Source organism: Guillardia theta, assembly GCF_000315625.1.
Source record: "Guillardia theta CCMP2712 unplaced genomic scaffold GUITHscaffold_128, whole genome shotgun sequence".
Classification (NCBI taxonomy): domain Eukaryota; class Cryptophyceae; order Pyrenomonadales; family Geminigeraceae; genus Guillardia; species Guillardia theta.
In genome coordinates this window covers 68897-94267 of record NW_005434546.1, presented here as the reverse complement: position 1 = coordinate 94267, position 25371 = coordinate 68897, and the positions used below count along the sequence as shown (strand labels likewise).

Sequence of the window (25371 nt, the reverse complement as noted above, 5' to 3'; positions counted from 1 at the left end):
GAGGGTGGGAGCTAGAAAGATACCGCATCTCTTTGCCGCCAGATTTTTCTAATCCATTCTGTTCGTCTTCTTCCTCGTACTGACTGAACTGATCACGATCCGTTACTTTTTGGACTTTCCTGATGGCGCCCCCTTGATACATACCTGCGTGCAATGTGTACATGCATGTCTAATGACGACATTTCAGCTTCCACATTAAAGCTATGATCATCCTTCAGAAATCTCAACTGAAAAGCGAATCAGCGTCGTTCACCATGATGTTTTGTCAAGTACTTGTCCGGATTCTGAATAGTATGAGCTGCATGAAAAGTACATTTTCAAATATCGATGATGCAACAAGATCCATTCCCACACATTAGAGTGTAAAACCGTGTTGTGAGCATTTCGAACCAGATTTTCTTCCCTTTCCTACAAAGGCTGGGATAATCAATTCGGGACATGCGGAAAATTCGACAAGAGAATTTCGGAGGTAAAGTACGTTTAGAAGACAGTTATACACATTTCTAGAGTGAAGATATCAGCCTGATCAATAGAGGTTGTTTAAAAGTCAAATGAATTCTCGAGTTTCCCTTGCACATGCTCTAAGGCCTCGTCAAAGAGAGACATATCTGCTTGCTTCAAACAATTCTGCGCTCCTTTGGTCGACGAGTACTTTCTCTTGTAAGGCCACTTGTCGAGACCGACTTTGCGGCAAACATTCTTGAGTGCAGAGAGGGATATCCCCTAGAGGAACAACAACAAGTCAGAATGCTGCGGGATCGATTCAAGTGTCCATGTACCATTTGTTGTGCAGCTTCGCACTGTGGGAGGTGGAAGAGTGAAGAGATCTGGTCCATCCCTAGTACAACTTCCTTGGGAGATTCGACTGATGATCTTCTTTTCCTTCGTGGGAGGAGGCGAACTTTCTTAGGCAAGCTTGCTATACCCTGGGTGGTCGAGGCGGAGGTGTCGACGAGCTTCCAGTCATGAAAACTAGGCAATGCTGCTCCACGCAAGACTGCAGGTCGCACTGAAACAACAATCCAGGTCAGACCAAGATTTCTTGCAGCACCAGTGCACTTACCAGGAACGAAGAAATCCATTCTCATCAATCAAGCAATGGTCCTTATTAGCGTAGCAAATTTGATCCTGACACGATTTTCTGGATGAGTTCCTGGGACAAGTTGATCGAAGAGCTTGATGGGAGGGGTGCAAGAAAGCCAGAAAAGAGATGAGCAGGAGAGAAAAGAGATGAGCAGAAGAGAAAAGAGATGAGCAGGGTGAGCTTGAGTTGGACGATGGATTAAAGGACACGAGGAGAGGAGGAGCGGTAAGGAGGAGGAGAGGAGAGGAGAGGAGGTCTGATTGCAGGGAGAGCGGAAAAAGTAGTTAAAGACCGGAGTCGGTGCGTGAGGCCAAAAAGGATTTGAAAAGAGGTCTTTTCGTTCTCCGTCCCGTTTCGATCTGTAAGCTTCTACAAGGGAAGTTTTATCAGCGATTCCAGAAGCTTCTGATAGATCGGTCAAATAAAGGCTTAACAATACCAGCAGAGGTCATCGATTTCTCTAGCGTCCCACTAACTGAAATCCAGGAACAGATGACCCTTATAATTTACCCTCTTCGGTGGATACGATAAGCACGGGGTGAATACCCGAAGGAGTATCAAGAGTTTTATATCCGACTGGTCTAGAATATCGAACTACGATCTCACAGCCCGCCTCGGTGTCTGGTTATGGGAGGCATAGGACTTCTTTACAGGTAAGAGGCGTAACAAGTCCATGGCGCGAGTGGAGAGCTGAGAGGTGTTCTGACCAAGTCCTTGCGTGTGTACAAGCATGCACCATGAGCCATGCTGGAAGAAATACGATGCCGTCTCCTGCTAGTCAAGACTGTGAGATGCGACTGCCGAATGGTTGGCATAAAGGACCTTACAGCTGACGGCATGATGCACATATACTTGTTTCCAATACACTGCTACTTGTTTCCAATACACTGCTACATGCAGTGATATCGCTTTTATTTATGCGATCGAGAGTCACGAAACAATCGCATGATTCAACATCTGACGGAACACAAGGATTTTGACTGCGGCAACTCACAGTCGGGGTACTTGGCAGAAAGCATTGTCATCAGAACCTGAACGGGATAAGACATATCTCGCCTTGGCATGGTCTACATCCATCTGCCAACGCAAAGTCAAAAGAGTTGAAAAACACGCAGTGTATGATTCGATCGAATCTCAACGAGATATGCCTAAAACGTTGCGCTGTATCTGCTTTTCTAGCCATCAATACAACACCAAGATGACATGCAATGATCCTAAGTGAAGCTTGACCACATCAAAGGCTTAGAATGTATTGGATGAAACCAACTCATCATCGTGTGGTCTTTGTAGTTGTTTGGGTCAATTTGATGTTCGTGGTGGGAATCTTCCCAGCAGTCGCATCGATGCATACGCACTAGGTTTTCATATCTACATCTGGAATCTTTATCATAGTCTTGATGTTTCATGAACTCGGCAACATCACGCTGATCGAATTAATGACTCGTAGTTGATGAAGATGATAACGCATCTGTGAAGTTTTCAGGAACGATACAAACGTCCGTGTATCAACAAGACCATCTGTTTGCGAAAGCAAAGAAATGATTTGTCACTTCTTCGTCATGTTTCAGGGAGAATCCTCTGTTTGCCATATCCTTACTCGCCATACTCTCTTCACCGTAGAGACTACTGATGTACTATCAATGCCCTTGTGTTTCGTTTTCAGTGATATTCGCACTGTTTCATCGAGATCCACAGTAAAACGACGAGGTGCATGCGTGGGGATCTCGTTCACCTACACACGTTTATCTAGACAAGTTCATCTACATGTCTGAGAACTCTAACATTCGTGAGAAGCTTGCATTTATTCAACTATGTTAGCCGTGGCCTCTTGCTGCGAAAAATCAACCGAGACTTGTAGACACACATCTTTGAAGATTCAGACGAGACCATAGAATGCATCAATGCATCACACTCAGCAATCATCGAATAATTTACAATTGGGCTTCACCATCTTCTTAGCACCATATCCGATACGCTTCCAGAAATTGTCCTGCTTCTGCAACACTTTGTTGCGGTACCTTCCGGTTGGATTTCTGGCTGGAGCAACCTTGAGGTTCAGTTTCTGACTCTGAGCAGGTCCAGCTGTCTCTGACAAAGAGATGTGCGATAGCTGGGCCCCATTCTTGATCGCCGCAGCATGCTTCCTCCTCAGTTCCTCACGGACAGTCGCCAGGTGCTCCTTCCACTTCTTCTCGCAGAAGGCATCGCATCTTCGCACAGCTCCCTTGGCATGCGCACCAACTTGCAGCAGAGCGGATGTCTCTGACTTCTTGAAACTAATGATCCTAACCAGCATCAACCATGACAGCGCCATCGCCATCCCTACCATGTACCATCGCTTGACCATGTCGAAGCGCCACTTTGGAGTCTGTTATAATAGTCGTTATTTTTCTAAGTTCCGTTCCCGGGCTACTCGGCGCCGCGGCGCGCCACCGTGCCACCGTCCGGCCCGGCCCGGCGGCCCGCCCGGCACTGGCCGCCGCCGGGCCATGCCATGATGGCGAGTCACCCCGTTCGCTTATAGCCTAAACCCCGCTGAGTCGGCGCCGTCGGACCGGCGCACCGTGGGCCGGCGGGGCCGCGGCCACTGAGGGCCGGCCAGGCGCAACTCCGATCGACTCCGGCAACTTCATGCGGCCGCCGCGCCGCGGCCGCGGCCGCGGGCCTGTCGCCACTCCGCTCCGACAGCCGTCCGGGTACGGTCCGGCGGCCGCCGCGCGGGCCGGCCGGACCGTCGTACCGGCGACTCGCCGGACCGTGGCTCCGGACGGGAGTCAGAAGGCTTTCAGGCCCATCGCCCGGTCCGAATCATGCCCAGTGCGGCGGCCTCGCTGAGCGGCACCGTCACGGCCGGGGGCCGGCCACCGGCGGGGGCGTTGCCACCGGATCGGCGCCGTACGCCGACCGTGTACGGCGGCCCACCCGGTACCGGCGTAGTAGCCGGGCCTTGCATGAGGCATTTATCACACAGATGGTAACGGCGTGACGGTCATCTGGTCACGTGGAGCGCCGCCGGTCCCACTCAGTTTTAATTGATTGAGTTTCATACTAGTACAGTTCCTGATGGCACTGAGTCAGATACAAGCTGTAGACCTGTCACAGTGTCACTGTGGTCAGAGACTGGATGGTCAGGCTAAGACTGCAGTACTGCAACTCACAGTGATTTGATAGTTGACGCAAATGGCTCGACACACATCTTGGCCAGGACGAGCGGTATGATGACCTGTACGAGTTGTGCGGCAACGAAGCCGTCAGTTGTAGCAGATCCCGCAAGACGATCTTACAGGAGCCCCTGCGATGAAGCCCGCGATCAGGATAGTCAAAGTCTGTGCCCGGTTCTCTCTCTCCGAGTATCTGTAGGAAGTGGGTAAGGTCCAAATAAGGGTGCACAGCAAGGATAGTTGAAAACCTGGTTGCATCCGTGGACCTTGCTGTCCTCGCCTCCAGCCACGCCTTGTCGTACGATCTCCTCAGCTTCTCATCACCGATGACTTCGTATCTTAACAGAAGAGAACGGTCACGACTAGCATCAACATTGACAAGCTCTGTAATACGCGTTCGAGATCTCAGAAAATTTCTGGGCTGCAGCCAAGTCGTCTCCTGCAACATCTGGATGATAAAGGTTGACCAATGTATCGTAGGCGTTCCTGGACACAGTGGTTAGAGCATACGTCACACCCCAGCATACATGGCAAATTTACCTGATCTCTGACGCATCGGCATTCCTGTTGACTCCCAACACTTTATAGGGATCGGAAGATACCAGCCTCTTCTTCTCCTGCATTCTGAGCATGCTGATGCCCCCCCCGCTTCCTAGGCGCCTGACACTCCCTGCTCTCAGACGACAAGCATCGAAACCAAGAGAGCAGGGGGAGGCGAGGAATGCGTGTGCGGTTCGAACAACCATTGCCATCGCGCTCAGCAGGATCACCGTCCCCCTCATGATGGAGCGCCCATTCAAACCACCTACCCCTATTCATACCCTCTACTACCCTACCTGTATAGGATCCAGCAAAGCCAAGGACTACTCGTACTGATTTTTACCTGAACTTTGAGTAAACTTTCGGAGACTACTGGCCCGACTCTACAAATGAGTATTGTGGTGAATCATTCAAGAGATTTTTTGTGAGAAGAGCAGCTCAGCGGCTGAGCTTCTTGTCTGCTGCTCAACTTGCTTCAAACTCCCTGCTGATCTGCAGCAGAGTTTGACTCCCTCCCGCGGCCTCTTTGCGCCCCCTTCCAATCAGCATGAACTTCCGAACCCTGGATCACCGACTCAGTCAAGCGGCTGATCTAGAGTACGGTCTCTCAGGGACTTTCTCTTACTGGGGTATCCCCTCGTTCTCTTGCCACTGTTCAGTTGCAACACACTGTAGTTGGTGTTCTCAGTCATTAACCTTCCCTTCTGCTCCACACGCAAATGTTTATTTGTTTTTCAGTTTGCATTCGTATATGTTTCTTCGAACTAGGAAAGAACCTGCAGTTTGGCAAGACAAAAGCTTATCAGCTTGAAGGGTGAAGCACAGAGAGAAAATTAGTGAGAAACTTTCAGCATCTGCGGCCAGCCCTCGATGCCTGCTGGTCTCGTTCCCACCAGCAGCAAGCTGCGGTAGAAGTTGTTCTCTGCGTTCAACGCAGCCAGTCGCGAAGTCCAGACGACGCCCATGGAGAGGCTGTGCTTGTCCTCGTTTGCTGAGTCACAGGAGCCACTCGGGCTACCTTCGGCCTTGTCTTCCTCAGCATCTTCTCTCATCGACATCTTGGTCTTTGAGTTTCTCTTCGCCTCCATCTGGTTGCTACCATCGGCGCGTTGTCCAGACAGTCTGAAGGAAACAGACATACTGGAACACCGAGTAAGAAACACGTTCTATGATCGCACGTTTCTTACCTGCTGGCGGTCTTAGTCTGAAGAAGGAGTTCGCGTTCAAAGTTTTGCAGATGGTTGACATCCGATTGGACTATAAAATCTAGAAGGCTGACAACGTTTTGCTTCTCCTCGTCCTTTTCAAGTCCAAGCAGATCACGAAAACCTTCGTTAATATGCCTGAAATTCAGCGTCAATTCTTCATCGAGATCTACAACAAAATAGGGAAGAACAACATGCGTAATCCAGCAGCCGCAAAGGGATCAACGAGCGGACATGTAAACAAAGTTTGCCATAAATACATCTGCTCATCGACAGAATCGAACATACAGACATGAGTTGGCTGGTGCAATACTCCTTTACCGTATTCTCCATGTAGGCAATTCCAAAAGAACGCATAATAGCGTGTTGCTTGCCAGCAAGCCTGTCCTTGCATTAAACTACACAAACGACTCACAATCTTGGAGAGCTAAACCTGACACAATGTCTTCTTTGGAAACTTTGACATCATTGCCATGCTCCTTAGCTTTTTTGTGATCCGGAGAGCCTGCACCCTGTCGTTCTAAACCATCGTGCTTCATCAGCCTCAAAAAGTCGGCGGTATCCTTCAAGACAGTGAGTTGCGAGCGTCCTGACTCTCCCAGAGCCCTGGTCCCAACCCCTTTGACCTGTTCGGATTTGGCTGGAAGCACAAATAGTCAAACTCTATCCGCACTCGCCATCATACTGCAAACTTTCATACCTGCAGGAGGGATCAAGGCGTCTAGGGATTTCACGAGGTCTCGTTCTTTCTGCCTTCTTGCCGTTCGTCGCTGAGCCCGTGTTGGCTTGTCATCTCCGTCCAACCCTGAGTCCCACACCTCCGAGCCATCGTTGCCAGACGCAGCTCTTCTTGGACGTTTTGTCTCCGACGTGCTGGTCCTCGTGGACGAGGTCGACTGAGTCCGAAGAGCAAACACGTTTGAATCGAAACTGAGAGGTTGCTGGGGATGAAAGAGGACGCTTGGCGCACTCGGAATTCTTTCTAGAGGATCAAAAACCCACTGTGGTTGTGCTGAAGAGGTTGACCTGCTGGCAGGACTGCTTTCGGGCTGCTGGGGTATATCAGGTCTCCTACCTTCGTCTCTGCTTCCCATGATCAAGGTTCTGAAGTACCTCTCAATGTCGATATGCTCTGGGTCATCCTCTATGGAGTGAGCGTCGCTGCCCCCGCGATATATCATCCCATTTAACGCTGCCGCTTCATCGTCAAACTTGTTGAATTGTTGGTCCGGGGATTCTATCTTTTTCATGATGTTGTCTTCGATCATATCTCTGTATTCTCTGCTAACTTGTCGTGGTGGCACATCAAAAAATCTGCAAACGAAACAATTCAAATGGCAGCACACGAGTATGCAGTAGATTAGAAGACAGAAAGGAGGGAAAGGGGAGGGAGGCGCAAGGGGAGCGAAGGCCCTAAGATGCCTCCTCAATCAGTCACAGTTTCTGCCTCCTCCTCGTCATACATAACCCCGGGCACCCCCCATTCCCATGGCGCAAGTTTATCCAGCATGAAAGGGCATGCCACACCCATTTATACAATCTGGGCTGAGCAGAGGAGGATGGGCAGGAGGAATCGTTCACCGTCATCTTACCATTGCGCGGCTCCTTGCAATTTCACTTCTGCCATCACCAGCTCTCACTTCCTCCGCTGGTTGGCTTTCAATCGCAAAAAAGGTTGTAAATATAGTACCCAAAATCTACTATTCCATTTCATTTCTACCAAATTTACATAATACAAACTTATTATTTCATTAAGTGGAATAGATTTTCTTTAGCCACATGCCAACATGTCTAAAATGCAATTTAGCACTCCTAAAACTTTGTTAAATATTGGAAAACATATGTTTGGTATGTGTGATACCGGCAGGGGTAGGGGTGCTTTGGACTTGCGGTCAATCAGCACCCATCGAGACTAGGCCACGCAAGTAAGACTGCAATTGATAAATGTCTGACCCTCAGGCCTGGTTGTCGATGGTTCCAAGGGGTCACCAAATTGCTCTTTCTGAGCTGATGGTTACCCAGGGGTTGGGATTTGGGTAGTTTGGGGGTACTTTTCACCGGTTCAATTTCCAGATAAAATACGGGTCATAAAAGTTTCTATCGTACATATGGGGGTAGGGGTAAATCTCAGATGACAAGCTCGAACTGTACTGAATGATTTTAAATTTCTGAAAACACTTCTCTTGAGGAAGATTGCTCCATGATCGGTTGTCACCATCATCCCATTTCTCCAAAGGTCATCGCTTCAGCATCTTGTATAGAACTTTCGAAGGGAAAGTACGCAAACTTCTTCTCTCAAAGGTTCGTACCACGTTACCACGTCCAGAGAGGCGCATATGGGATTGGGCGATCCTTCTAACCTCTCCACCACATGGTAACTTTCAATTGTTCCTCAAAATTTGGAAATACAGAGAAAAAAGAGTTGAACTCTATTGGACCATTTGAAATATGGAGGTTGAGGTCACAGACAACCTTACACTAGAACGAGGAGTAATCAAACATTTCTGCCTTTTTCGCTACCTATCCCTCTAGCTTGTCTACCCGGAGCAGCCCAGTTCTCCAACGACGTACATATGGATTAGTACCCCTACTTTGACTCATTTAAGTACCCATCGTACTCACCTGCACAGACATACTTGGAATATTCCGGTCGAGGCGCGCTCGGAAGTGCGAAATTATCGGACATGCAGTCGTGGGCGGCGCAGGATCTACGATGGTCGACAAAGATCTACAAGACGCTAGGAGGAGAGGTGAAATGTGTGCGATGTGAGAAGACCGATATGGTATAGATGTCTGTGATATGACATGTGTGTGGTTTGACGTGTGTTCGATTTGAGCAATGAGATCCATCAGAGCAAGGAAAAGCAACATGATGTGGCTTATGTTTGAGGACTGTGTGATGATTCTTTGCGGGAGTTATTCGGATGGTTGTAAGACTAGGACAATGGTTATGAATCGACGTGCCGGGGGATCAATGTTGTCTCGAAATGGCATGAGCCTTGGGCAGAGGTGGGCAGATGTGGAATTGGATAATGATCAACAGCAGAACTAAACGTATTGCAGTCTTCATGTTGATTAGTGGAGGCGATACCTGTTGTGATGGATAATGATTCTAGGACGCAGGGGAAGGAGAGATGGAGATTCTGGTGCTGGGAGTTTGTCTCTCTATCAGGAGACGGGGTATTTTGGTTCATCCTGCTACCGGCTGTCTCGTACATGTGAGTGCAAAGCGAGTTGTACACAAGTTGTGTGAGACGAGTGCAGGCGGGGTGAGGTAAAGGCCATGAATGAGCTCCTCACCTCCACGGTCTCTGTCTGTCTGGTCTACCTTGGATCCTCCCGATGGCTGCAGACTAACATGATGGCAGGCTGCGGACCTCGCAACCATAGCGACGCTGAAGATGCTGGTTAAGCGGAAACGACCTCCCCACCACAAGACAGACTCAAGATTCGTGGGACCAGACAAGTGCACTTGATGGTCGATGTTTCCCTGCTCACTGCTTGACGAAGGCATTCTTTCCCCTCCGGGCATGCGACGAGGACGTGGGCGCTTGCAAGGATTTTGCTCCCCCATTACAAGTATGTCAGAGATTTGCCCTTGCAACCGTCGCTCTCCCCTGACACGGAGCGCGCGAGCAGCGTGCTGTATCTCTCTGGATGGGCAAGTTTGGTAGGACTGAGCAGGATCTCGCTGGGAAGACACTATGTCAGCCTGAGGTAGAATGGGGCGAGTCTGATCCTACGGCAGGTATCCGACGTGATTGCTGGAGGGTTGATAGGATGGTTTGGAATAGCCGCAGCAGCCACAAGCATCCACCATCGACTGTTCTCTTCTTGAGATCTCTTGCCTGCAAACCATTTCTTGCGATCTTGCGTGTACTCTACATTATCTCACAGACTTTGTCCTATTACTGGAAAGAAACGCGGAATAAAGCCAGAACAATACCTGGAGCTCAGTATTTCAGCATGTGTCACTAAGACGCTTCCTCTTCAAACTTACCGCCCATGTTAGCCAGCCGCTAACCGCTGCCATGGTGAGCTTGCCGCTCCCCGTATACTGCAACATTAGATCATGAAAATGTTTTTCAGGCACGAAGGAAAAAGAGTGTATGCAAAGGGAGGACGAGAGTTAGAGGAGACCAGGGCAAGACGGAGAAGAGAGACAATAAAACAAGACAGGAGTGTTGAGACAGACAAAAAGAAGAATGAAGTCAGGGACGATGCATGTTTGAAATAACACAGGGAAACAGCACACAGCGAGAGAAACACAACGCATCACCTGCCAGGCAGCTCCTGCCGCGACGGGGCTAATCACATCCCCGAGAACATGAATCATGATGTTGGCCACAGCCTGTAGAACCCTTACAACAGAGAAAGAGAAGGGGGGAAGGAGAAGAAGAGGATAAATGGTTCTTCCTGGGTTCAAAAGGATAACAGGGAGTCTCAAGTGGATTGTAACAAAAAAGGGATTTCACGTTCAGGTGACAGGAAGCAAATCATGAATCAGAAGTGGTTAGGGAAGGGAAAGCGTGCGAACAAAAGAAAGCCAAGAGAAAATAGAATAGAGGAAGAAGGGATAACACAGCCTGAAAAAGAACTGGAAAGGAAGAGGCCCGACAACACTGAGAAGTCACCATGGAAATGCTCCGATCGGCAGGAGGAACACACCACAGGAAGACCCCGTTTACAGGAGAGGTTGTGGCAAACAGCAACAGTTCCCCAAAGATCATTCCCATGTAGAACAACGACCTGCAAATGCAATTAGGACGCCCTATGACCTTGTCCCTCCTCCTCCTCCTCCTCCTCCTCCCTCTCCTCCCTTTCCTCCCTCACCACCACCACTACCACCACCGACACCACCTTCTTCTCCTCCTCTTTCTCACTCACTCACTCACTCACTCACTCACTCACTCACTCCCTCCCTCCCTCCCTCCCTCCCTCCCTCCCTCCCTCCCTCACTCACTCACTCACTCACTCACTCACTCACTCACTCACTCACTCACTCACTCACTCACTCACTCATATTAGCCCCTCACCTTGACGAGAGAAGGAAAGCTCCAACGAGAAAGGGGATGGATAGTGCAGTCAGACCTCCAACAAGCAAGAGGCTGGCAGTTGCCACATCGGAGCCCATTCGGCGGGTGAGAGTATCAAGCAGGACGCCGCCAATGGCAGTCCCAAGAAGTCCCATGCATACTGTGATCGCACCGAACTGAAGGTCAGCCAACTCCATCGGAAGGTTGAACTCCTGAAGGAGGCAGGAAGGAGGACGAGAACAAGGAGGAGGGGAAGGGTAGGAGCAGTCAGAAACTTGATCAAAACAAAGAACTAGGAGACATGGGAGAGAAGAACGAATGATGGAAACTTGGGGCATCAATGGAAACAACGACACGGGGAGAAAGCGTGCAGGAGTGAGGAGAAAAGTAGGAAAAGGGAAGACAAGCAAAGGAAGACAACATCGCAACAACCTTGTGGATAAATGTCGGGCCCCAGACCCCAAAGGCCCCGATGGTGAAAGTCCATGCGGCATATCCAAGAGCGGCAGTGAGCCACACGCTGTTGCGGAAGAGACCCGAGATGGTTCTACCGGACATGTCAGAATCATTGTCTCTAGCAAAGCTAGTCCAACTTGAGGGAGGATTTCTTTGTGGCCTTCTCCTCCGACACCTTCTCCGTGATTTTGTTCGAGACGAAGAAAGAGGAGAGAGAGAAAGGCGTCATGAGGGCAGCCAATAGCAGAAACGCGGTCCTCCAGCTTTTGAAGGGTTCAGGTTCAGAAGATGAGATGAAAACGAAGAAGCACCTCGAGAATTTTTCCATGTATCCTCCATAGATGTAGCCAAGCGCTGTGCCAACAGGAATGGCGCAGTAAAACACCGCCAATAGCACGCCTGCGCAGCGTGCATGTCAGTGCAAGGCGCCGCATTTCAAGGACAGACCTTTGCTGTTCTCTCCTGCTACATCGTCGAGGAAGGGAGGGGCGATGGCTTGGAAAGAAGCCTCACCGATGCCACTCAAGAGGCGAGCAAGGAGGAGGACGCGGAAGCTGCGGGAGTATGCCGACATCACGGCAGATATTTGCCAGACAACAAGCCCGACGCCGATCAACGTGAAGGGAGGGAACATAGTTGAGCAGAGGGCAAAGACAGGGCTGAGAAGGCAGTATCCACCCATGAACGATCCCGTCAAGAGACCGAGTGAAGTCTTGGACACGTCGAAATCCTCTCCTATCCTCGGGAGCACCCCGCTCACCAACCTGCAGTCAGACTTTAGAGGATGCCAAGAGATCAACAGGGAAAAAACATCTGAGAGAGAGCGAGAGGAATCAACACGACTAAAAGATTTGAGAGGAGTCAGGAGCTTCAGCATCTCACCCTCTGTCAATGTAGTTGAGGAGGTTGCACATGGTGAATGTCGCCACCAGCATCGTCGGCCCCATCTCGAACGAGACCGTCGCCCCTCCTCCTCCTCCTCTAAGAGCTTCTTTCGAGCTCAGGGGAGGGACGAACTCTACGGCACCTGCATTAAGCTATCTTTCAACTCTATATACAGAAGCCGGAAACACATCACCTTCTACGGCATCTTCCTCCTTCCTCCAACAACTCCGTGTGGGAACGCGCGCACCTGCCAATCACCCTGACGACAAGGACGCTGACACTCATTGGCACCTGCTTGCGGCATGTTTTTGAGGGGAGCACTCAGGATATGGCGGCCATATCGCATGTCCTCTCTTGCCACCAGCCCCTCTGCTACCATGACGTCGGCGAGCAACACTGTGGTCAGAATCCCCCATGCTCGCATGGTGCGGTAAAACCTCATACTGTCTGATTCATCAGTTACGCACACCTTGAACTGCCCCTGACTTGGACTATTGAGCTCATCCTGAGGCGGACTTGTTTTTACCTAGGATCTCCCGGGGTTCCCTCACAGTGAGTGGGCCCGGGAATCAAGTCACTGTCAAGTTGAATCGCCCGAGCCCGGAGTCCGGAGCAGCCTACCAACACTTCGCGGCCGGACCTGATCTTTGAAAAAGGTTCTTATCAATACGGTCTCAGGCCCTTGCAAGGGCTATCGTCAGTGACTGAACATGGTGGGCCGGCGGCCCCGGGCGCCGGGCCCCGGGCGCCGCGAACAATCGGAGTGACTGACCGACAGTGTGTCGCTCACTGAGTATGTAACTCGCGGCCGCGCCGCCGGGCCCGGCCGGGGGCTCATATCCGCCGCCGTTGAATCATGGACCGGGTTGGTGAGTACCGGGCCTGCATGGTAAGTTCAACGGTTCAGGCTTACTGACAGTCACTGAGAGAAGAATTTAGCTCTCCGGCGGGCCACTTCAAGGCTTGGACCAAGCATTGAAGCGGACCAAGCCGCCTTGAAGCACAGTCATGATCGGATGATGGATCGACTCCCGCCGCAGTGACTGCGTCCGGGAAGTGGCCCCGGCGTGGCACTAGGCTTCAATCACAGTGTTCACGGTCATAGAACTGCTTGAAGCCTCCCGGGGCCGGCCCAACTTGCGGCACTGAGTCACTCGCCCGTAGGCTTGCCATTCGGATTCCCGGCGGCCGAGGCTGGCGGCCGTGATCCGACCCGGACTTTATCCAAGTCCGTGCGGCTCATTGGCTACCGTACGCTGCTCTGTTTCCGGAGAAGCCTGCAGTTTCTCTTTCTGAAGCAGATTTACCCTTCTTCCAAGCTGCTTCATCCTTTCCGAAGTTCTGACCGGCCAAGCCTCTCTCACTGAGAGTCAGCGAATGTCACTGGGGGCTTCCAGGCTGTCACTGTTCACAATCGGATCATTTCCGGAAGTTCAGTACCACCTTGATCTCAGGCTGATTCTACCTCCTGGATCTCAGGCTTGCCGCAGTCAGTGCCGAGTCTACCAGAACCACTGCGACCGGCCCTGAGTGCGGCACGCACTGGGCCGGGGCCCAGTCCGATGATCACGACGGCCCGGCGCCGGCCCGCCGCCCGGCCGCCCGGCGGCCCGGCGGCCCGGAATGTAACTAATTCTATCCGTAGTAGCCGTTAGGAGGGGGTCCTGGTTTTAACTCCTTACAACGGGTTCAAAAAACATTTTAAAAACAATCTCCCCTCAATCTCCTCTTGTAAGCTCAACCGACTCTCTTATTGAGCTGACAGGGAAACAATCGAAAGGATTCCCGAAGGCTTCGAAGCGTCGCAGAGGGGGCCATGCGAAGAACAGAGAAGCATCGAAGGGGGTCAAGCGACCAACTAGAAGGGGGTAGAATGGTGTATCTAACCTTCTTCCTCTTAACAACCCTCCTTTTGTACACGGTAACACCCGGTTTGCAAAGGCTTCATCACCACCCTACCACCCCTCCACCACCACCCTATCTTTATGACCACAACTGTGGCAACCCTTCCCAAAAAACCAATCTCTTCTTAGGAGATCATTCAGGAGATCTTACGAGATACCCTTAAGCATGTCATCGATTCTTGACTACCCCACCCCCCGATCCCTTGATCCCACCCCCTGGCGTTATGTCCTTTCTTCAGGATCAACAAGCGAAGCACAGTAGCCTTCTGGCTGGCAAGAATTATCGAATGTGATCTCGAGTGATAATGCACATCCCACTACAGTCCCCCTTTGCAACCCCACCCTCACCGACTCCGATGCGACCCATAACCACCTATTCGACTGCGTGAGAACCCAGCCTCCTCTTTACTCGATCTCCGACAAGTACCCACCCTTCTGAACTCAATTCATTTCTGTATGATCTCACTTTCGATCCCATACATCGTTTCTTATTATCGCAGCTATAAAATCTACGCTCATTGGTGACCCTAGAGTTGATCTTTGCAGTCCTAGCTACAGCCACCCCTTTGTTTAAACGATCTCAAAGGAGATACCGATCTCATATTCGAGATCTTCGTCCGACTGGTCTAGATGTTTTTGTTTTTTGAGAACAACCTCACTTTCGAAGCTTCTGGCGCCGGATTCCCAGGGGCGCAATGTACTGGAATGTCAGCAACCCTCCTTTGTGAGCCAAACGTTGCATGTTTTTCTATTTCCGTACTCTTCCGAAAGATCTAGAAAGATTCCTACCCCTGGGGAAACAAAAGGACCTGTCGGGGAGACCCGCCGAGGACGATCTCTCAGAACCACGCTATGGTGGTAGTAGATGTGCAGAACAGCATTATGACAGATAGGGAGGGAAATGTTTTGGAAGATCTAGATGACACCTTCATGATCGATCTTGGTTTCCCAACCAGCATGTGGCCGATTTGCGAGAATTCAGAAGATCAATCGTTCGATTTCGAAGGGTGCATGAAGCAATCGCTCAAGTCGCTGCAGCTTTCCTCAACTATTTTGGACCCGGTTCAAGATATCAAGGAATTTGAGAGGAAGATAGCCATGATATATGATAACCCAGATGAAAACCCGGACCTTGCAAGCATCAGCCAGGAAATTGAACTTGGAAAACGAAGGCGTTCACTGTCTGAACCTCTGCCAGAGGAAAATAACGTTGCGAGCAAGTGCCATAAATCTGAATTCCACAACCTCGAACCAGCGAATACTCCCTCAGAAGCAAAGTTCTCAAGCAGCTCCAGTTCTCCGAATAGCTACATTGTGCATGCACGGCGAGGGTTCTCGACTCAAACTATCGAGATAACCCTGCAAATGCTCGAAGAGAGATTTCATCTCAGCCTTGAAGCTGCGGCGAGCGAGATGGTGAGCGTCATTGTTCTTTAATACGCGATCTCTAACAAGGATCCACAGGGTATTGGGAAGTCGACCATGAAAACGATTTGCCGTACTTTCGGTATTCCGAAGTGGCCGTACACACACAAGGGCAAGAAGAGGAGGCTCGGGTCGCACCTTGAACAGGTGCATGCTGATTATGACTAGCCACTGCCGTTTTCTCACCCTTGGTTCTCAGAAGGTAGAAACTGCGTATGATGGCACCCTTCTTCCTGGCGACATCACCTATCAATACGACTTAGTCCCCAGCCAGTAGGCCGGGAGGAAGATGAGCCTCTTCACAGCACAAGCAACTTCAGCTCACAACACCACACAAGCTCGCATGCGAGACTAACACATTGCCATGTAGATTCATTGTATTCTATTCTATTAACGTTACTAATACATTGTCAAGTTGATTCAGTGTCACTGATGTGGTTTTTCAGCCCATCATGATATCCATCGAGCGCCTTATACCGTTCGCAGGGCTGTCCTCTGCACAAGAGATGTACGGGATGCCCACTTGAGCCTGGGGGCATGCAGAATGAACTGAACCCTCCACACTCGGTCCCTTGGACCTCAGAACGGAGGGGTGGCTGCAGGAAGAGAGAGGGAGTAGATTTGCCTTGCAGGGTGTGGCCACTCTTCAGAGTAGAACATACCAGGCTCCAAGCCCCAAAATCACTTGACATGATTGGTGTTGAGATGAGTCAGCAGGAGATCCAGCTTCTCAATCGATGGATCGATCTTGCTATGGACTTCATCGAACCTCCTGTCGAAGAATCTCTTCAGATCCTGCATGGCTCCAAAGATATCCCTGTGCGGAGTGTACATACAAAAGAACGGTACGCTGACAGGTTCCACCATCGGTGCCAAACCATACTCAGCGGCAGAAGCCAGAGAGAAGAACTCCCTCATACACAAACTGACTATCTCAAACTCCTCTCTGTTGCAGCTCATCAACAAGCCCACAAAGACCATCCCTGGCTTCCCCGCGATCTCAAAGCAGATGTGCTCCCTCTCCATGGTCGATCACATCCTTGAAGATGGTTTCGAAATGTTTCGGTGAAAATTTCAAATCATGATAGAAAAATTCCAAATGTTTACATTTTCCACACTAGAAGGCCCCAGGATTGCAAGCTCGCCTCGGCTGTACTCACAAAAGAATTTCGCCGCCTCTCATGGTAGATTACAGCAAGTGGAGCGACAAGGTAAAGAGGGAGGAGAGGGAGCGGATGAAAGAGATCTAGAAGAAGAGAGAAGGATATGCCGATTAGAAGGAAGCGATGGCTCATTGGCTACGGTGCAGGCCCTCGACGAACTTCTCCATGATAGCGATGAAGAGCGTATGGATCAACCACAAGGAAGAAGTAAGGTGAACATAGCAGCGCCACATTTCCTCCAGATTGAGGTGTCGAGCTCACAATGAATCATTTCCACCAGCATGTGGATGCTACGTCTGCTTCCTCCCAAGGCAAGGCGACGCCTTCGAAGCAAACGCAGTAGGACTCTGCCCATTTGTTCATAATCCCTGATCAATCTTTCCAGATCGCGTCAGGAGGCGGTCACAGTAGAGAGGAAACCGGTCACAGATGTATGTAAGTGAAACATAGTTGTGAACTTCTGAAGATTCGTGGCAGGAAGAGGCCGAAGAAGTGGACAGCCTGTCTCTCTCTTCGCTCTTCGCCAAAGTACAGGTAGCATTTCCTTCGTATGATTGAGAGGTCAACTCAGCCTTTTCACCCTTGTGCAGGCCCTGTATCAGCGCAGTCAGGTCCCAGGAGGAGGCAGAAAGGGGTTGTGCTTCGTAAGGCTGACGTTTGTTGTCAGGACTGCAGCCCGAAAGAGAAGGAGGAGGTGATAGAAAGAGCTCTGTTTTACTCGAGGTCTCGTTTGATCCTAGGAGCCACTTGCTCTTACTTTCCGCAGCCGAGCCATGGACGTGCTGGAGAGGGCAGGGATCTTCTCAGAGAATGAGACCATCCAGGATGTGAACACACCAGGTGATCTTCTCCTCCTCCTCCTCCTCCATCTCACCGCTTCCGCTTCTTGTGCTGATCTCGACCTGGACTGCAGACATGAGATTCCTGATGATCCCATACTTCCATGCCATGCTGCTTGCCAACTGCAGTGACTTGTCGATCCGTCGAGATCGGTGCTGTCTCCTCTTCAGCTGCTGCCTGAGTTGTGCTCCGTCCTCTCCTGACACTTTCGTCCCCTGCCGCATCGCTTGCCCGTCTGCAGCCTCGACAAGTCATGCGAGACGATAAGGAGGTTCCTCAAGCTTTGCACGGACCTTGAGGTCCTTCAGGACCCTACTTTTGTCTCCGGTTGCAGGTGGAGACTGAGGAGGAGGAGAAGGAGGAGGGGACGAGGAGAAAGGGGGCAAAGGAAGAGGAGCGGGAGGAGGGGAGGGAGGAGAAGGGATAAGGGGTGATTGGGTGGTGCTGCAGGCGCATCATTGACGATGTCAAGTCTCCTCCTGCGGACGCAAACCACCTCCGAGCTGAGAGAATAGCGCGGCACCGGAGGGAGAAGGAGCTACGGGAGAAGCTGGAGTCGCTTCCTCAGACGCAAATGAAGAATGAGAGCGATACGGTAGACGTGGAGCTCAACAGGGAGAGGCTGTTGTTGGAAGTGGAGGAGGTGAAGTATCCAGCTGCGAGCAGCATTTATGAGAACTGACTTCAATGCTTCCTCAGGCGATATTGAAGTCGATGAACGAGATCTCGTTGTTCGAGCAAGTCAGTACTGTCCTTCGCTTCCTTGCTCTCCTTCCCCAGCCCCTGGCGTAGTGACACGACTTTCTCTAGGAGAAAGAACTTCTAGGTTTTCGTTCTTCAATGCCCAATCCTACAGGTTCTTCCCCACCGTGTCCTTTCCGCCCCCGTCACCCCTCTCCCCGCCGCTCTTTCTCCTCCTCCTCCTCTCCCCTCCTTCTCAGCCGCTTCCGTTCCAGGACCGCCAGTCGCTCGCCCCGCAAATTCAAAGGATGCTGGGAAGATCAAGACTGTTCATATTCCCAAGAAAGAAAACGTTTGCTGCTTGTTTCCCTCTCGACTTGCACTCAAATGGTCCAACAGACTGCGGGGAGCGAGAAGCTCTTGCGCGCAGGAAGGGTGATATCTGATCCTCTTTCCTCTCTACTCGTTCTTGTCCGCTGCTTTGATTTGCTTTTGATGTGTCAACGTCCCTCCTTCTCAACCCCTCCCCCTTCCAATCCCAATCCCCCTTTCTCCCCCCTTCTCTCTCTCTCTATCCCTTCCCCACTCCCCCCCCTGCCCATCTCCCCTCTCCTCTCCCCGCCTTCTTTCTCCATCTTTCTTTCTTAGTCTCAGTCTAACTCAATTTGACTCTGCAAGGTCCCCGTTGTTGGGAGTGAATACGAGAAACGTGAGGCAATTCGGCAGGTTCCAGGACTCTAAACTAATCTTACTCCAAACTAATCTTGTCTTCTCCCCACATTCTCCACAGAATGTCTTCTGCAACCCGAACCCTGCCACAATGACAGTCCAGGCAAAGCTCGTGCGCCTTCCTGCATCGAGGTGTTGACGTTGATCATAGGAGTGGGGAGAGATTGAAATGCAGCGAATGAAGGAGCAGCAGGAGCAGCAGGTTGTGTCGAATTCTAAGAAGTGCCTTGCTTTCTGAACTTGTTCTCATCAAGGCCAAGAGAAAGGAGGAAATGGATGAGGAGGAGTCAAGATTGACAGAAGAGGAGGTGAGGTCCTTTGAGCCTGGTTCCAAGATGACCTGTACAGCAGAAGGAGGAGCGTGAGAGGAGGAAGAAATCTTCTTGGGACGACTACAAGGACGTGAACCCCCGTGGAGCAGGCAACAAGGGAGACCATTACTTCAAGAGGTAGACTATCATACAATCTTTAATACACTACAAGCATAAACTTGACACTTCACTCTCATCACTCTGTTCACATCTTCACACTTCCCGGGGCGGCCGAGCGCTCAGTAGGCGTTGTAGCACATGTTGACCCGGTAGCTGCTGAGAAAGCTCCGGTCCACATAGGATGCGTTGTTGGTCCTCCTCTTCTTTCCCTTGTTTGTGTACGGCCACTTTGGAACACCGAGCCTTCTGCACACATGCTTCATGGTTGATCTTCCGATACCCTGAGCAGAGCTTGTCAGCAAGGGTGGCGATCGCTAATCAGGTAAGTCTTACCAGGTGGGATGCCGCGGTCTCCATGCTCTCATGGAAGTGCTTCTGGAGATCCTCGATGGTTATCCTCACGAGCTGCCCGTTGTTGTTCTCTCCACCCTTCCTGGCGTTGATCAACACGGTCTTGCATGAAGACTCCTTCTGTGCTGGGTGGGCTGACTCGGAGCATGCTGATGTCTCCTCCTCGAGCGCGGGGCTGAGAGGCTCTGCAGGAGATGCACTGACCGATGTCGTGTCGGATACGGCAGAGGAAAAGTTGTCTCCTGGGAACGCCTGCATGAACCAGTCGTCCTCGTAAAGTGGGGGTAGCGATTCTTGGTCGACCAGCTCCAGGAAAGGGTCTACCTGAGAGCTTTCGAACTCATCAAGCTGGGGGAGCGACTCCCAGCATGCCTCGTCTGGAAGATCTTGGGGTGCGTGGACTTCAAGAGGGAACGAAGCGAACTCGCATGATCCACAGGAGAAAAGGGGGAAGGATGTCATTTGATTGACTTGTAGAAGAGGGGCAAAGAAATGTATGAGGCAAAGGTTGGTGAGGAAGGGTAAACTGATGAGTGGAGCAAAGTAGATACTTCTGGTTGTTTGTTCTTTGATCGAAAGGGAGGAGGAAAAGGTGTGCGTGGGTTGCTGTGTGAAGGAGTGGGAACCGACGATGATATAGGGTGGGGAGGGGGGGGCGGAGGCAGCGGATGAAGATCGATGAAGCGTCGCGGTTTCCAGACAAAACCATTGATTGGTCGCACGTCATCAACATGCGACCTTGAGTGATTACTACACGATAGGTAAAGGTCGCTCTTTACCGAATGTCGAATCGACTTGTTTTTGAGCTAGATATACTTGTAATGTTGTATCTCCTCCAAAGCAGAGCGTTGCACTTTTGGGTCCTTTGAGAGAATATCTCTACCTACGGTCATCGACCCGTTCAAACTTGAGTGAATCCATCCGTTTTGTGGTCTAGAATACCGGCGATGTTCTTCCCGTGACCCAAACCCCTTTATATGTTTTTTTACAACATGATCCTGTGACCTGTATCAACGAAAAAGATATATTTCGATAATACAAGAAACATGATCGACTGCCAGTCACGCCATGGGCCATACACGGACGCTCCGAAAAAAAAGGTTGCTGACACGGAGATAGATCGGGGCAAAGGGCCAGATAAACCAATGCACGCTACCGACATCTCTTAATCGCAACGCATCGGATGGGTACGAGGTGGCATGCGGGGGGCACAAGCGCTAGTTTGCTCCTGGGCAACTTGGAGTAAAACTGGTCTCCTGACTCCGACTAGGACGATCTGGGTATGAGCCAACTCGCAACGTCTTGACTGTGACCCCCTCGGCCCTTGCACGCCCAGGGCCCGGGTAGAACCCGGTGGTCCCAAGGCTTCGGAACTCGAAAAGCTGCCCTCAGATCAGTCGCGTACCCCCGAGTCATCGGCTGCGTTGTAAAGTGGCCGTCATTTTGCCGATACGTATCATCGGCGTGACTGGGCCGCCGGGGGGGGGCGGGCGGGGGGGGGACCGGTCCGACCTTTAGCCTACTACGGCCGCTAGCCTAGTAGGAGTCAGTCAGCAAAGTTGGCAACATGCCTGATGGTCCCATGACTCAATCAGTTGTGACTCTCAGGGCCACGTCTGGCCCTTTGTTACCGCACGGTACCCGACGTCCGTTACGGTTCAACCGTTCCAAAAGCGCGGACCGTTCACGGTTGAAACTCGGAAACCGTTCCGAAGTTCCGAACTTGAAGTTTTGATCAAGTTTGACTCTCACTCCGCGGGTGACTCAGCCCCCGCGGCGGCGCGGCCAACCGAACTTCGGAATGCCGGGTGGGCGCGCCGGGCCGCCCGCCCGGTAGTGAGTAAACTTCGTGACAGCGGCGGCCGCCAAGAAGCCTGACGGACGGACCGTACCGTTCAATGTTAACCGTTGCCGGTTGAACGGTACTAGGCTCGGTATACGGCGTGAGTAAAAGCCGCCGACCGTCTGAAGGCGCGGCGGCCAGGCCGCGGCCCGTGCGGCGGAGGTGGGGGCCCGAGGGAGTCACGGTCCCGGCGGGCTGAGTGCGGTTGCCGCAGTGCCGCATACATCATCCGAGGGTCCCCGAGTCTCAACGGTTCAACAATCATTACTGAGAGAAAGACATAATATAGCGCGTTGTTGGTACTAAAAAGACCGCCAGCGGCCGCCATCCTTCCGGCGATCATCGGATGACCCAATCATTCAATCGGATTTCGAGTCGCAGCCCGGGCCTCGCCGCGTGACTCAGCCGGGCCGCTGTGATTGCTAGTCGGAGTCACTGAAGGAGATGTCTGGTGCTCCGCCGATCTCACCTGCTGTTTCATTCAAGTAGCGTCAGTCAGCTCAGCGCTCGCACGTCCTGGATGATGGTCCTCTGTGCAAAATCCTCGACGCTGGCAGCTGCGTGCCTTGCCACAGCTGCCTTCCAGTGCTGCTGACGAGTCGAAGATGCCAGGTAAGACATCACAGGACGACGATGCTCACGTATCCCTGGAAGGGCAGGCAGGCGAGTCAGAGGAAGGGGCAGACTCGGAGTAGCTGCCGAGACCTGCTAGGTGCGGCTCAGTCTTCCACTGGTCGTTCTTGCTCAAAGTGCGGGAGGTGCTGTACGAGGCATCCAGCTGCTCCCCTGTCTTCATGCCCTGCTGCTTTCGCGGTGCAATGCTGCTGCGCAGCGACGGCTCACAGGAGGCAGGCCTTGAACGAGGGGTCAGACGGGGACGAGGAAGAGAGGAGGGAGGAGTATGACTGGCAGCCCCTCACCTCGAGAGTTTGTCGGCAACGATTGTCGATTCCGACGGCTCCCATGCGACGTGCTGAAGTAGGGCGCGACTTTGAGGCCTTGGCGGCAGGAAAGTCTTATCTAATGCTTCCTCCTGCTTGTGCGCCCAGTCTGCAGACTTGACCTCGTCCTGCTAGAATTCTCAGGGTCGAGGAATTGCTACAAGCTTGCGAGCACTTCCACCTGCTGATTATCCTCCATCATCTCAGCCGCGGGTTCCAACTCAAGGCATGTCGAGGGCTCGGCCCTCTCCCCGCTGCTCTCGAGAGTCGAGGCTGTCTTGGGCCTTTGTGCCTCTCGCTTAATCTCCTCCTGTCTGCGCTCCAATGCCTCGCTCAGCTTCGCTCTTGTTCGCGAGTATGCCTGGCAGAAACAGGAATCAGCCAAAGAGCAAAATGATGATGGCTTGACTTTACATGCGGCAGTGATGTTCCGCTTAAGCCTGCCTTGGAGTATTCAACTTCTCCGATGTACTCGATGCTGCGCTCCTCGGCCCTTGAATCATCTACCACGATAGTGAAACAGCGTACATAGCGGCTGATGCTGGGACCGAAAGCTAAATTCTTTCTCCGGCCAACTTCAAGAATTGAGGGGACAAAGTCGAAACCTTGAGACACTTTGTACCTGTCAAGCCGACAGGAAGACTTGTCACATTCTCGCTTCCTCATTTGTCTATGAAAGAAACGAACGACTCACTTGGGAGAGAGGGGGGCATTCCCTTCCCTAACAAACCGTGTGGGTCTGACACCATAAAGCCTCAAACCTCCGCTGAGCTCCAAGGGATCAAGTCCAGAACTATCAAGCCAGTCCCTTGTTCTCATTATCATCCGTTTCTTTGCATGCCTGTCGTCCACGATCTTCACATCTTGGAAGTGACGAGCGATTGGAGGCCGTTGCTTCCTCCTTCCCTTATCATCGGCTTCTGCCGCCAAGGTCGCCAGCAGTTTTGTTCGCCTCTCGCACTTCTTGCCGAGCTCTTCAAACTTGCTGCTCCTGTCCAGCCCTGCCCAATCTCTGTCAACATAACTTTTCACATACATTGCAATGTCTCACCACCATGGGAGCTTGGCATGGGATAGTGCGGCCTCAGGGGGTTGGTAGACCTTGAGCTTGCTGTTGTCAGCGTGCCCATATTCTGCGCAACATTGGTAGACCTTGCAAGGATTTTAGTTAAGCTGCAGGCTGAATGAGGGAGCTAGTCACCGGTGGAAAGTGCAGATATCCCCACCAGTTCCAGTACAACATCCTTCGATGTCGTGGGTCTCAAGTGACCTGTTCATCCACAACTGTTGCAACCATATCAGGGGAGGAGCGAGCGGGAGCGGCGAAGCTTGCAAACTGCTGACCTCAGGCTTGTTGATCTCCTTGGCTGTCTTGGGCCTGGCCCCGTCGATCATCGTTGTGTCTCCGCTCATGTTGCTTCTGATCGGGAATCGGAACCTTACGGGGGCTCATCAGGTCTCTTTGTTCGCAAGGGCGTTCGCAGCGATAGCATCTCACAGCTTTCGAGGTTTCGATCCGTCGATCGAGTCTGTCGTCAGTGATGATGACAGGGGCCTGTTTGTATACCTGCGGCATCAAGACAGTCAGAGGGTCATCGCACAACCTATCCAGGCTGAAGCTCATCATGAACACCTGTACAGTGGGCGAGAACTGCTCCCATCCACCTGCTCCTTCCAGTTCGACATTGCTCCCGCCGTCGTGCAGTCCGATCACCGTCACAGGCTTTCACTGGCGCGGCTCACTGAGTCAGTTGAGACTCTGTCGACGGTCGCCGGTCGCCGCTTCAATGATTGCTGCACAGCAGTTCACTGCCGACTGTCAACTCCTCACTGAGTCACGAGTCTCCAAGTTCCATCGCCATCGCCCTCACCGCCGCCGCCATGAGGTCTGTTCCGTTACCGTTGCTCGAGTCGACATGGCCCCGGCGACCTGAGTGTTGATAAGAGTGGTCAACTGACAACTCAGGGTCAAACTTGAAAATGGAGTTTTGATCATGAAACTTGAAATAATTTGAGTTTATTTCGAAGATATAGCTCTGCAGTTTTGAATGTCTTTTAAGTTTCAAATTCTTTTGAGATTCATAATCTTGCGCACGATGATTGCGCGAGAAGGCGTATTCTGTCATGTATTGGTGACAAGGGGGTCATCAATATCATGTCATGTTTTTAATTGTTTTTACTAAATTTCAAATAATCAGTGTCTTGATTTGACCCCGTGAAAAAGTACCCCGTACACCATGGGGTCCATACTGTGAGCGACAAGAATGGTGATAGCAGTTGCGGCTGAGGGAAAGAGAGGTCAGACGTCGCCCAATACCACTGATATCGCCGTGTTTGCTTGAAGAACAGCAGCAGGATTGCGCACTGTTTCTGAAGAGTTTGCTATCCCTCCACCGCACATTGGTCCTCAGGAAGGCTGCGAGCGGTACTAGTCACTTCTGTGCAAGGTGAAGAACATTCTCTAGCAAGGTAGGTCTGCCAACGGGAGAGACTGAAGACTCAATTAGAAGACATTCACCTGATCTGCAGCTGTACGTTAGTTCGATCAGAAAGGATGCCGGATCGATTGAAGCGTCGAGTCCAGCATGGGTTGTCAGGTGACCGGGGTATCGAAACGGCAGGCACTTTTTGGACTTCCCATGCTATGCAGAGCTTGAATCAGTACGAGAGCATTTTAAAGGAGGTTCAAACATTGC

General features: G+C 51.5%; 9 protein-coding genes across 9 annotated transcripts; 2 read left to right on the top strand and 7 right to left on the bottom strand.

Annotated features, from left to right (window-relative positions):
• Positions 1 to 540: 540 nt before the first annotated feature.
• GUITHDRAFT_118470 (hypothetical protein) lies at positions 541 to 1088 on the bottom strand (the record flags this gene model as incomplete). The annotated part of the gene is made up of 3 exons (XM_005822269.1): positions 541 to 723; positions 780 to 1009; positions 1064 to 1088. The coding sequence occupies 3 exons, from the start codon at positions 1086 to 1088 to the stop codon at positions 541 to 543; spliced, it is 438 nt and encodes a 145-aa protein (XP_005822326.1).
• A 1781-nt stretch (positions 1089 to 2869) lies between these two features.
• Positions 2870 to 3413, bottom strand: GUITHDRAFT_155517 (hypothetical protein). The gene has a single exon (XM_005822268.1). The coding sequence runs from the start codon at positions 3402 to 3404 to the stop codon at positions 2997 to 2999; it is 408 nt and encodes a 135-aa protein (XP_005822325.1). The 5' UTR covers positions 3405 to 3413; the 3' UTR covers positions 2870 to 2996.
• Positions 3414 to 4335: 922 nt separating this feature from the next.
• On the bottom strand, positions 4336 to 4877 carry GUITHDRAFT_118468 (hypothetical protein; the record flags this gene model as incomplete). The annotated part of the gene is made up of 4 exons (XM_005822267.1): positions 4336 to 4438; positions 4494 to 4583; positions 4639 to 4731; positions 4786 to 4877. The coding sequence occupies 4 exons, from the start codon at positions 4875 to 4877 to the stop codon at positions 4336 to 4338; spliced, it is 378 nt and encodes a 125-aa protein (XP_005822324.1).
• Positions 4878 to 5512: 635 nt separating this feature from the next.
• Positions 5513 to 7633, bottom strand: GUITHDRAFT_155515 (hypothetical protein; the record flags this gene model as incomplete). Its single annotated transcript, XM_005822266.1, has 7 exons — positions 7583 to 7633; positions 6691 to 7304; positions 6424 to 6630; positions 6312 to 6372; positions 5973 to 6128; positions 5554 to 5925; positions 5513 to 5531 (listed from the first exon to the last, which is right to left on the bottom strand). Coding segments are annotated over exons 2-5 (913 nt in total), but the record flags the coding sequence as incomplete, so codon positions are not given.
• A 2648-nt stretch (positions 7634 to 10281) lies between these two features.
• GUITHDRAFT_59841 (hypothetical protein) lies at positions 10282 to 12402 on the bottom strand (the record flags this gene model as incomplete). Its single annotated transcript, XM_005822265.1, has 7 exons — positions 10282 to 10341; positions 10625 to 10739; positions 11027 to 11235; positions 11456 to 11600; positions 11656 to 11881; positions 11930 to 12246; positions 12365 to 12402. Coding segments are annotated over 7 exons (1110 nt in total), but the record flags the coding sequence as incomplete, so codon positions are not given.
• Positions 12403 to 15123: 2721 nt separating this feature from the next.
• GUITHDRAFT_166000 (hypothetical protein) lies at positions 15124 to 15997 on the top strand (the record flags this gene model as incomplete). Its single annotated transcript, XM_005822264.1, has 3 exons — positions 15124 to 15687; positions 15736 to 15843; positions 15896 to 15997. The coding sequence occupies 3 exons, from the start codon at positions 15124 to 15126 to the stop codon at positions 15971 to 15973; spliced, it is 750 nt and encodes a 249-aa protein (XP_005822321.1). The 3' UTR covers positions 15974 to 15997.
• Positions 15998 to 16982: 985 nt separating this feature from the next.
• Positions 16983 to 19595, top strand: GUITHDRAFT_165999 (hypothetical protein; the record flags this gene model as incomplete). The annotated part of the gene is made up of 18 exons (XM_005822263.1): positions 16983 to 17071; positions 17245 to 17290; positions 17337 to 17393; positions 17450 to 17503; positions 17527 to 17582; positions 17626 to 17699; positions 17773 to 17851; positions 17941 to 18033; positions 18150 to 18342; positions 18399 to 18440; positions 18510 to 18555; positions 18656 to 18732; positions 18780 to 18815; positions 19059 to 19106; positions 19171 to 19212; positions 19261 to 19311; positions 19364 to 19417; positions 19461 to 19595. 18 exons carry the CDS (start codon positions 16983 to 16985, stop codon positions 19560 to 19562), a joined length of 1239 nt encoding a protein of 412 aa, XP_005822320.1. The 3' UTR covers positions 19563 to 19595.
• Positions 19596 to 19659: 64 nt separating this feature from the next.
• Positions 19660 to 20353, bottom strand: GUITHDRAFT_118464 (hypothetical protein; the record flags this gene model as incomplete). The annotated part of the gene is made up of 2 exons (XM_005822262.1): positions 19660 to 19821; positions 19874 to 20353. 2 exons carry the CDS (start codon positions 20351 to 20353, stop codon positions 19660 to 19662), a joined length of 642 nt encoding a protein of 213 aa, XP_005822319.1.
• A 1876-nt stretch (positions 20354 to 22229) lies between these two features.
• GUITHDRAFT_118463 (hypothetical protein) lies at positions 22230 to 24088 on the bottom strand (the record flags this gene model as incomplete). The annotated part of the gene is made up of 9 exons (XM_005822261.1): positions 22230 to 22381; positions 22440 to 22588; positions 22655 to 22803; positions 22857 to 23036; positions 23090 to 23297; positions 23406 to 23676; positions 23727 to 23827; positions 23877 to 23959; positions 24020 to 24088. 9 exons carry the CDS (start codon positions 24086 to 24088, stop codon positions 22230 to 22232), a joined length of 1362 nt encoding a protein of 453 aa, XP_005822318.1.
• Between the last annotated feature and the right edge of the window lie 1283 nt (positions 24089 to 25371).

What these genes read in the sequence shown, in the direction of transcription:
- GUITHDRAFT_155517 (XM_005822268.1), bottom strand. Translation starts at nt 3,404, where the DNA reads ATGGCGATGGCGCTGTCATGGTTGATGCTGGTTAGGATCATTAGTTTC.